General features: G+C 51.5%; 1 protein-coding gene across 1 annotated transcript in view; it reads left to right on the top strand.

Annotated features, from left to right (window-relative positions):
• Nucleotides 1-10000, top strand: part of piezo2b (piezo-type mechanosensitive ion channel component 2b) — a 64954-nt gene that overhangs the window by 46952 nt on the left and 8002 nt on the right. Inside the window, exons 32-46 of the mRNA XM_081722976.1 lie at nt 378-481; nt 972-1070; nt 1784-1904; nt 2637-2702; nt 3014-3180; nt 3512-3705; nt 4732-4905; nt 5164-6117; nt 6945-7203; nt 7485-7667; nt 7867-8152; nt 8471-8603; nt 9124-9271; nt 9531-9745; nt 9953-10000. The exon at nt 9953-10000 is cut by the window's right edge and continues 111 nt beyond it. Of these exons, the coding sequence (XP_081579102.1) occupies nt 378-481; nt 972-1070; nt 1784-1904; nt 2637-2702; nt 3014-3180; nt 3512-3705; nt 4732-4905; nt 5164-6117; nt 6945-7203; nt 7485-7667; nt 7867-8152; nt 8471-8603; nt 9124-9271; nt 9531-9745; nt 9953-10000 (3151 nt within the window). The remainder of the gene's footprint in view (nt 1-377; nt 482-971; nt 1071-1783; nt 1905-2636; nt 2703-3013; nt 3181-3511; nt 3706-4731; nt 4906-5163; nt 6118-6944; nt 7204-7484; nt 7668-7866; nt 8153-8470; nt 8604-9123; nt 9272-9530; nt 9746-9952) is intronic.

Raw genomic sequence — 10000 nt, 5'->3', positions numbered from 1 at the left:
AATCTTCACTATTTTTATTTTTAAGAGGAAAGCTAATATGTGTATTATGGCCTGTAAAACCTTTAATGCTTCTTTTTCCAGTCTCGTAACATTTGCATGCCATCTTCAAGCTTCATAGTAATTTTACTTTCAAAGCTGTCTGTGTAAGACCCTTTGTGAAAATAACATCCATCAAAGTTCATAGTTTTTTTTCTCAAAAATACAGCGGTAAGTTTGGTTCAAGGTTGAATAGTCATTGTTGCTTTGCAGTTTGTCACTATCTGCGAACTTTAAGATAGCTCCTCAGCCAGTCCCTCAGAGACGCTTGTTGCTGTCCTGCGCTGCAGCTTTTACCAGAGCTTTAGAGTGAGAGATTATTCCTGCCTTCCTTCTCTCAGTGGTGAGGAGTGGAGATTACTACCTGTTTGAGACCGACAGCGAAGACGAGGAAGACGAGGATGACAAAAAAGAGGAGGAACCTCCCAAGAAATCAGCCTTCCAGGTGAGCGAGCGGTCACGGTCTGCGGTTATGACCCGAAGCCCTCTAACGCTAATCTTGAGCCTGGCTTGGATTTCTCTGCCATGAGGCCTGGAGAATTCACGCTTACTGAACACAACGTTGCCATGGCTCTTACTCCAGTGCTCACTCTTTCACTCTTTTTAAACATCAGCACGCCGAGTTCACTCTTTTTTGAACAGCGGCATAAAGTGCCCTGTTTATACTGCTGTCATGTATTTTCCCCAGTTTCCCTTACTGATCTAAAAAACACTTTCTGTGTTCTGTGTGTATGTTTATTCTGTTGTACTGTCAGCTAAAGGGACGGTTTAACTGAACAGTGCTCACTACAAAACTACAAAAGAAGTTTAATGTTGACAGTTAGCTAAGTTAGCTGGACAGTCCCTGCGTGGTACTCAGGAGGTGCTGACACTCTCCTGCAGACTTTCCTGCCGTGTTCTCTCTAACTGTGGCTGGCTCTGTTCCTCTACTGCAGCGAGCCGTTGGAAAGTTCGCCTCCGCTGTCCTGGCCCTGCCTAGGTCTATCATAAAACTGCCCAAAACTATCCTGCAGTATCTTATCAGGGCCACTAAGGTATCGCCTTTGGGGCTTTTGTTTGTTTTTATGGTGTTTTGCTTGGCAGTGCCTTCACCTTTTCACTCCATGGTGCTTTGTTACGGGGCCCCAAAACACGGCCTGGAATTCTGTCCCGGATGAGGTGGCATGGACTGGGAAAGCTTTGGGAAAATAGACCGTGTGTTTGTATGTTTGTTTGTGTGTTTGTTTGTGTTTGTGTTTGTTGGTTTTTTGTTTAGGGTGGCATCATCGTGTTTGAACAGCATGAATTTTAACAATGACTGTCATTACTGTGAGTTTTGTGTGTTAAGGTTGTGTCTTGTTTGGGTGCAGTCAGTGTGGTTTGCCCCACTGTGTGACAGTAATCATCACAACTTATCTCACTACCAATCTTTTTCGGGTCAGTCTAAAACTGCAGTGATTTCTAATCCAGTGGGGCAAAACAGATTGTGGTTGTGGCGTCCTCCATTTTTCTGTGTATGAGGCCTGGATTCAACCAACTAAACATTACCAAAAGTTATAGAAATTCGGTGGAACAGCAAAAACACTGTAAATGAGAATCGTTATCTCATTACTGCTTAAGTTTTGTTGCCAAGATCTGGAGAGTATATACTGAAAATGGTTATTTGACTTCAGGCTGGGGTTTGGTGAGTTCCCCCGTGCAGTGGATGGCTGGATGGAGCGTGCAAGTTTGATTGGCTAAGGTGACTTTGCTGCTTTGACCTCCACAGTTTGTGTACCATGCCTGGGTCACTGACTCCAGAACAGCCCTGAAGGAGCGCAGCAAGGAGCGCCGTCATTTCTGGAAGCGATACAGCAGAGGGCGCAAAAGCAGGAAGGACAAGAATAAAGGTGATGGGTGGGGTCATCACGCACCTCACGGCATTTCACACGCGGTCGGCACACGCAGCCGGTCCCGCTTCACACATCACGGCATTTCACACGCGGCCGGCACGCGCAGCCGGTCCCGCTTCACACCTCACGGCATTTCACACGCGGCCGGCACGCGCAGCCGGTCCCGCTTCACACCTCACGGCATTTCACACGCGGCCGGCACGCGCAGCCGGTCCCGCTTCACACCTCACGGCATTTCACACGCGGCCGGCACGCGCAGCCGGTCCCGCTTCACACCTCACGGCATTTCACACGCGGCCGGCACGCGCAGCCGGTCCCGCTTCACACCTCACGGCATTTCACACGCGGTCCGCACGCGCAGCCGGTCCCGCTTCACACCTCACGGCATTTCACACGCGGCCGGCACGCGCAGCCGGTCCCGCTTCACACCTCACGGCATTTCACACGCGGCCGGCACGCGCAGCCGGTCCCGCTTCACACCTCACGGCATTTCACACGCGGCCGGCACGCGCAGCCGGTCCCGCTTCACACCTCACGGCATTTCACACGCGGCCGGCACGCGCAGCCGGTCCCGCTTCACACCTCACGGCATTTCACACGCGGCCGGCACGCGCAGCCGGTCCCGCTTCACACCTCACGGCATTTCACACGCGGCCGGCACACGCAGCCGGTCCCGCTTCACCAGACGTACGCGTGCATGAGTGTGTGTGTGTGTGTGTGTGTGTGCAGATTATGTGTCAATTGAAGTAGGCGACGATGAACCGCAGAGCTCAGAGGAGAAGAAGGATGGTCCAGGTACACTCACACGTGCACAAACATTAGACTTCATGCTAATATTCACAGTGGAAACTGCTGAGGTATCCCCGACATATTAGTGAAGCACGCCTATAACATGCATTTTACTGGGAGTCCACTAATGCAGCATGAAACTGTCCAACCCAAAATCATTTTTTGTCATATTTCACTCAAATTTCTGTCATGTGCTATTAGCGAAAGAAGAAGATCGAAAACGTTATTTTTGGGGTTGCAGTCCAACATGTACAAACTTTGGGCCCATACCTGCACAAACGCATGTCAGATCTTTTTTTTTTTTTTTCTTCTGACAGACAACATCATTAAGCGGATCTTCAACGTCCTGAAGTTCACCTGGGTGTTGTTCCTGACCACGGTGGACAGCCTGACCGTGTGGATCAACTCCATCTGCAGGGAGTACATCGACATCTCCACCGTGCTGCGCATCGAACGCTGCATGCTTACCAGAGAGGTTAAGAAGGTGACGCACGCACACGCGTAAACACTTCCCTCTATATCCCCGTCTAAGTTCAGTATGAATGAGAGGCAGCACATTAGCACTGTACCTTTAACATTTTTTTGTACTGTGTTATTAATAGCATCAGTGTTTGTGTGAGTTTGATCCATGTTTGATCCATCCACTCGAGACTAACCTACAGCATACGTTATGGTAACACAAAGATAATGTCCTCATGGACGTCCTCGTGGATAAAGACCATGATTCTGCCCTTCAATTGTACCACTGCTCACGGCTACAAATAAAGAGAAACTCAGGTAGAGGTTGCTGACCTCCTACTCCCCCGACCCCACAGGGCAACGTGCCGTCACGCGAGAGCATCCACGTCTACTACCAGAAGCAGCTGCGTCTGAACGCCTCACGGGAGTCTGGCCTGGACCACATCAGCGAGGAGGACATGAGCTCAGGCTCGCTCCGGGGCCGGCGCCGGCGCAGGGTGTGCACAATGGAGAGCCAGGACTCAGGGGCGTCCAGGGACAGCATGTCCAGGTGCGCGCGTCGCCACACGCCGCAACACTTGCTCGCCCGACCCCGTGAAACACCGCATACCATTCAGGAAACAAATGTTTACAGAGCGGTACAGATGCACCTTCTAACAGAAAACCTTTCGGTTGAAGCTACAGGCTAACAAACACAAAGGCACAAGTAGTAGTTCAGTCTGCTGGGGCCGGAACAGAATTTAAGACTTTTTTCCGGCCTGATCAATGTTTCAACGTCTTCATCATCATTATTACAGTTAGGATACATGTAAGGCCTTTATTACATGTAATATTCTATCAATTCTTGTGTACCTAAAGTCCTTTATGCAACACACTTTCTCTTGGACTGGTATTTGTGGGACGTAGCGATTCTAAATAACCACAGCATCTGAGAGATTGTGGAAGCGTGATTAAACCGGTTTAGTGTGAACAGACCCTTATCTGATGTGGCTCATCATCGCACTTCCGATTTCATTCACTCAAACTCACAACAGTCATACGTTCATCTAAACTGTAACACCACCCCTCGCCATGACTACTGTGTTGCTGCGATGCATCGCTATTAGGAACACCCTAAAAACATCCTAGTGATACTCCCCTAGTCCAGATGTCTTTAAGTCAGTAGGCGGCGGTTAGAACACTGGTTGGCCGGTCATTTCTGGCACAGTGACCTCCACTGTGCGTCATGTTTCTGTATCGTAATCGTGCTCCTGTTCCACACTTATATGGTCATTCAGCTAGAGTACCTATGTGCCAAGGGTCCTCCAGGTTGTTTTTAGAAGAACAGGTAGTATAAAAATAATTATTGCCTCTCGCTGCGATTATGTAATCTTCAGTCCCTTTTATAAGCTGACGCAGGAGTGTTGGATCGTTACAGACTGCAGAGCAGGGGTTCTGTTACTGAGACTTTCATTGTAGAACACTTGGTTTTCAATGCACTAATAAACATTTCTCATATTACTAGTTCATCCATCCATTCACGTCGTTTCACTGCATCTCTCCATCTCTTCATCTCTCCATCTCCTCATCCCACCAGCGCATGCACAGAGGCCACTACTCTCTTCTCACACCAGTCCACGCTGGACGACCTGGACGACATTCCCCAGAACGTGCCCAAGACCAGCGAACGGGCGCGGCCCAAGCTGCGCAAAATGTACGGCCTGGACATATCCAACTCGTCCATGGAGAGCGGCAGCAGCGCTGGATCCAGGTCTTTAACCTTTCAGCTCCAGGGTGCCTCTCCTCTCCTGGTTGAGCTGCTGTGTTTAATAGATACAGAAATAAGGTTTGGGTCTCTCACACAGCTGAAGAATTGATGGGTTTTTGTTCTCTTTTGTTTGGATCCGTGTTAGCTGGCCTCCTCATCATCGGAGCCCTTGCCAGGATTTTGCACATGGACAAGCGTTACTTTGGTTTACCAGTGTTTTCTGTTTTGTGTGTGTGTGTGTGTGTGTGTTTCTGTCAACAGCGAGGCCACTCAGTGCATCACTTTATTCTCAAGGCAAGGCACCAATGACACCATTGAGGAGGTGGAGGAGAGCCCTGAACAGGCTGCAGAACCGGATACTGTGGAATCGGATACCGTGGAACCGGATACAGTGGAACCAGAAACTGTGGAACCGGATACTGTGGAACTGAATACCGTGGAACTGGACATCAGGCAAATGGGCACCTTGGAACAGTACCTCAGGGAACCTTACACCGGGCAACCGGACACCGGCACTGGGGAACTGTGCACAGTGGAACCATACACTGGGGAACAGTATTCCGGGGATCTCGACAGCAAGGAACCGGGCATCGGTGAACCAGAGACCACGGAACAGGACACTGAGGAAATGGAGACTGGGAAACAGGAGACTGGAGAACCAGAGACTGGGAAACAGGAGACTGGAGAACCAGACACTGGGAAACAGGAGACTGGAGAACCAGAGACTGGGGAACAGGAAACTGGAGAACCAGACACTGGGGAACAGGAAACTGGAGAACCAGACACTGGGGAACAGGAAACTGGAGAACCAGACACTGGGGGACCAAACACTGGCTCCCCAGGCGCCATCAAGCCTGAAGAAGAGCAGGACCTTGGAGACCCTGAGCAGGCTGAACAGGAGCAGCCTGAGACCAAGGATGATGGCAGAGCTCTGAGCTCCGGCAGGGAGGATGAGCAGTTCTCGGGCCCGGAGTACCAACCCTCGGAGCGGGCAGCTGGCCTCCTCTACACGCCCGACACGGACGCCCCCACCACGTCGGACGTGGAGGTGCCGCCCAGCTACAGCAAGGCGGTGAGCTTCGACAGGCTGTCCATCAGCTCGGAGGACAACCGGAGGCTCATGCTGATGACATCGGACAGCAGATCAGATATGGAGGACTCGCTGCTGCCTTCTCAGACCACCGACCTCACCGCCAGTGAGCTCCTGCTCAACAAGTGAGACCCTGCCACACACCAGTCACACCATTCACTCCATCCATACCAGCCAGACCAGCCACACCAGTCACACCATTCACTCCATCCATACCAGCCAGACCAGCCACACCAGTCACACCATTCACTCCATCTATACCAGCCAGACCAGCCACACCAGTCACTCCAGTCACTCCAGTCATACCAGTCACTCCAATTCCAGTCACTCCATCCATACCAGCCAGACCAGCCACACCAGTCATACCCATCACACCAGTCACACCAATCCCAGCCACTCCAGTCACTCCAGTCATACCAGTCACACCAGTCACTCCTGTCATACCAGTCATACCAGTCACACCAATCCCAGCCACTCCAGTCACTCCAGTCATACCAGTCACACCAGTCACTCCTGTCATACCAGTCACACCAGTCATACCAGTCACACCAGTCACTCCTGTCATACCAGTCACACCAGTCATACCAGTCACACCAGTCACTCCAGTCACACCAGTCACTCCAGCCACACCAGTCATTCTGGCTACACCATTCACTCCATCCATACCAGTCACACCAGTCATACCAGTCACACCAGTCACACCAGTCACACCATTCACTCCAGCCACACCAGTCATTCTGGCTACACCATTCACTCCATCCACACCAGTCACTCCAGTCATACCAGTCACACCAGTCACACCAATCCCAGTCACACCAGTCACACCAGTCACACCAGTCACACCAGTCATACCAGTCACACCAGTCCTTAGCTCATCGTGACCTGCTCGCTCTCTCTCATTCACCAGACTGCAGTTTTACAACGCAGTTTCAATTCACCTCCCGTTTTCCAGAATGTTCTACGACGAAGAGCTGGAGAGCTGTGAGTGCTTCTACAAGGCGCAGCCACTGGGCCTGCAGCTGTGCTATGCCCTCTACAACCTGCTGGTGGCGCACTCCGAGATGGTCTGCTACCTGGTCATCATCCTCAACCACATGATCTCGGCCTCCATGGCAACGCTGGTGCTGCCTGTGCTCATCTTCCTGTGGGCTATGCTGTCCGTGCCGCGGCCCAGCAAACGCTTCTGGATGACGGCCATCGTCTACACCGAGGCACGACCCCTGAACTTTTAGCGGAGGCTACAGCTTTACACACTGCGGGCTGTTCGCAGCGTGTTCTGGTGCACCGATCGCTGTAGTCTACACAGGTTTATGATGGGGTGTTGTTTATGATGAGGTGTTGTTTTTGTTATGCTTTTTGATCTGTATGGAACATTCTAACTTTAATTGGCCTCTAGCGCTCACCATACGCACAGTGCAGGCATCACACGGCAGGGGTCAAGCTGCGCTACAGGACCTCTCGAGTAAACGCGGATGATCTTCTTCCTTTTTAGGTCACCATCGTCATCAAATACTTCTTCCAGTTCGGCTTTTTCCCCTTCAACCAGAACCTGGAGGTGGACCGCAAGCGTCCGTACCACCCGCCCAACATCATCGGCGTGGAGAAGAAGGACAGATATGTGCACTACGATCTCGTGCAGCTGTTGGCCCTGTTCTTCCATCGCTCCATTCTCAAGGTCGTAATCCCGCTTTTGGATCGGCCTTGTAATCTGGGTTTCTGGTAATCCGTGCTAACTAGTAGTATAAGTCATAGAATGTAAGTTATGTGTAACTACACACTGTCTACTTTAAGAAAGGGACTCAGTACAGGGCGTTCGTTGATGAATTGTTTGTGAACGCCGCTTGTTTGTTTGCCGTGTGCTCATCCTCCCGCAGTGTCATGGTCTGTGGGACGAAGACGACCCCAAAGCGACGAAGAAGGAAGACGCATCCCCCCATCGCGACGAGTCCGAGGACGAGGGGAGAGCGAGGGAGGAGGAGAGGATGAGGAGCTGGTCCCCACGCTTCGGAAAGACCGCGGCCACGAGCTTCTCGGCCGGTTCGCCCCAGACGCACGCGCAAGTGCACGTGCACTCCCCTGAGCAGCGCACGTACCAGCGACGAAAGAGCTCCAGTGGGGGCTCGCATCTCTCCCACCACTCATCCCTGCGCTCCAAGAGAGGTGAGCGGGTCAGAGGTCACGCGTTAGGGTTACCTTTGACGGATTGTTCTATTGGCAACATAATTTAGCCCTTTGCTCACGAACGAGAACCCAATCCCTGTCCCAGTGCCTGCTTTTTATTAGCACTTCTACATAAGGAAAACACAGAAGAGGCCGGACACTGCTCACCCCAAACGATTTCCTTTCCTCTGGGCAAATATTCAGCATAATGTGAAGGCATAGCAGATCCAACATTAAAACAGCAGGCAGATGAGATGACAGTAAACATTTCAGCCTGACTGAGCACACATCTGCGCGTGCTATCACCCCGCCACCCAGGAAGCACAAGCACCAGGAACAGCAGCCGGCGGGACGGCAGAGAGGCCGGAGTGCCGCTCAAGAGCCGCAGGGAGCTAATCGCCGAGAAGCTCCGGGAGCAGCTCATCAAAGCCAGAGTTTTCCTCCTCAGGAAGTGAGTGCGTGTGCGTGCGTGTGCGTGCGTGTGCGTGCGTGTGTGCGTGCGTGTGTGTGTGTGTGAGCGCGTGTGTGTGAGCGCGTGTGTGTGGGCGCGTGTGTGTGCGTGCGTGTGTGTGCACGCGTGTGTGTGTGCGTGTGTGTGTGCGTGTGTGTGCGTGTGTGTGTGCACGCGTGTGTGTGCTGGTGTGTGTGTGTGTGCGCGTGTGTGTGCTGGTGTGTGTGTGTGTGTGTGTGCGTGTGTGTGTGTGCGTGTGTGTGCTGGTGTGTGTGTGTGTGTGTGTGTGTGGAAGTCTGGCGCTCCTTGCTCATGGCTTTATCATGGCATACGTGTCTGCAACTCTGGCCGTTATCTTCACTCCTTCCGAGTTTGCCGCTTTCATATTTGTCATATTTGTTTACTCAGCAAAAATCTCCCAGCGCTTTTTTTATGTGCGTGCTGGGCGTGAGCCTGGATCTGTTAGGTTTGTTATGTAGAAATGCTGCATTTCTTTGTCCTGGCTGTGCTGCTCCTACAGAGGGATGGAGGTCTACCACCCAATACGCCAGTTTTTCTACAACCTCATCCACCCGGAGTACAGCGCCGTGACCGATGTCTACGTCCTCATGTTCTTGGCAGACACGGTCGACTTCATCATCATCGTGTTTGGCTTCTGGGCCTTTGGGGTATTTTCAGATCAGACATAACATCATTAGCCAGATACATTATTAATATTATACAAATGCATAATAGATAACTTTGCTATGTGTCACTTATACTTACCAAATGTATCTGTTGCTAGGAAAATTTAATAAAGTATTTAACTATTAAAGAGACTTTTTATTTATAAGTTCATTCTGTTCTAGTTCTGTTGATGTTAAGTGTTAGTCAGTTGTGGTGGTTAGTCTAGTAATCTTTTCCAACTGCTTAACGCCCGGCCCTTAGAAACACCAGGGCGGAGCGGACATCACGTCCTCGCTGTCTGAGGACCAGGTCCCGGGGCCCTTCCTCGTCATGGTCTTGATCCAGTTCGGCACCATGGTGGTGGACCGGGCTCTGTACCTGCGGAAGACCGTGATGGGCAAAGTGATTTTCCAAGTCATCCTAGTGTTCGGCATCCACTTCTGGATGTTCTTCATCCTGCCCGGAATCACGGAGAGGTAAAGCCGCCTAGACACGCTCTCTGCAGCTCATTATACACACGCACACACACACACAAACACACACACACACTGTCACGGCTGCTTTGTCCAGCAGTAATGACCTCTCTGAGTCTCCAATAGATGAGCTGTTTTCCTCAACGGTTGTCCCATCGGCATGCGTAGATGTGGGACTAAGCGACATGTTCCTGCTCCGCTTCTCCCCAGGCGTTTCAGCCAGAACACGGTGGCCCAGCTCTGGTACTTCGTGAAGTG

The sequence above is a fragment of the Electrophorus electricus genome, chromosome 11 (genome assembly GCF_041902795.1).
Source record: "Electrophorus electricus isolate QZ-2024a chromosome 11, ASM4190279v1, whole genome shotgun sequence".
NCBI classification, from domain to species: Eukaryota; Metazoa; Chordata; class Actinopteri; order Gymnotiformes; family Gymnotidae; genus Electrophorus; species Electrophorus electricus.
The sequence above is the reverse complement of the archived record's forward strand: the minus strand, read 5'-3'. Positions and strand labels throughout refer to the sequence as shown.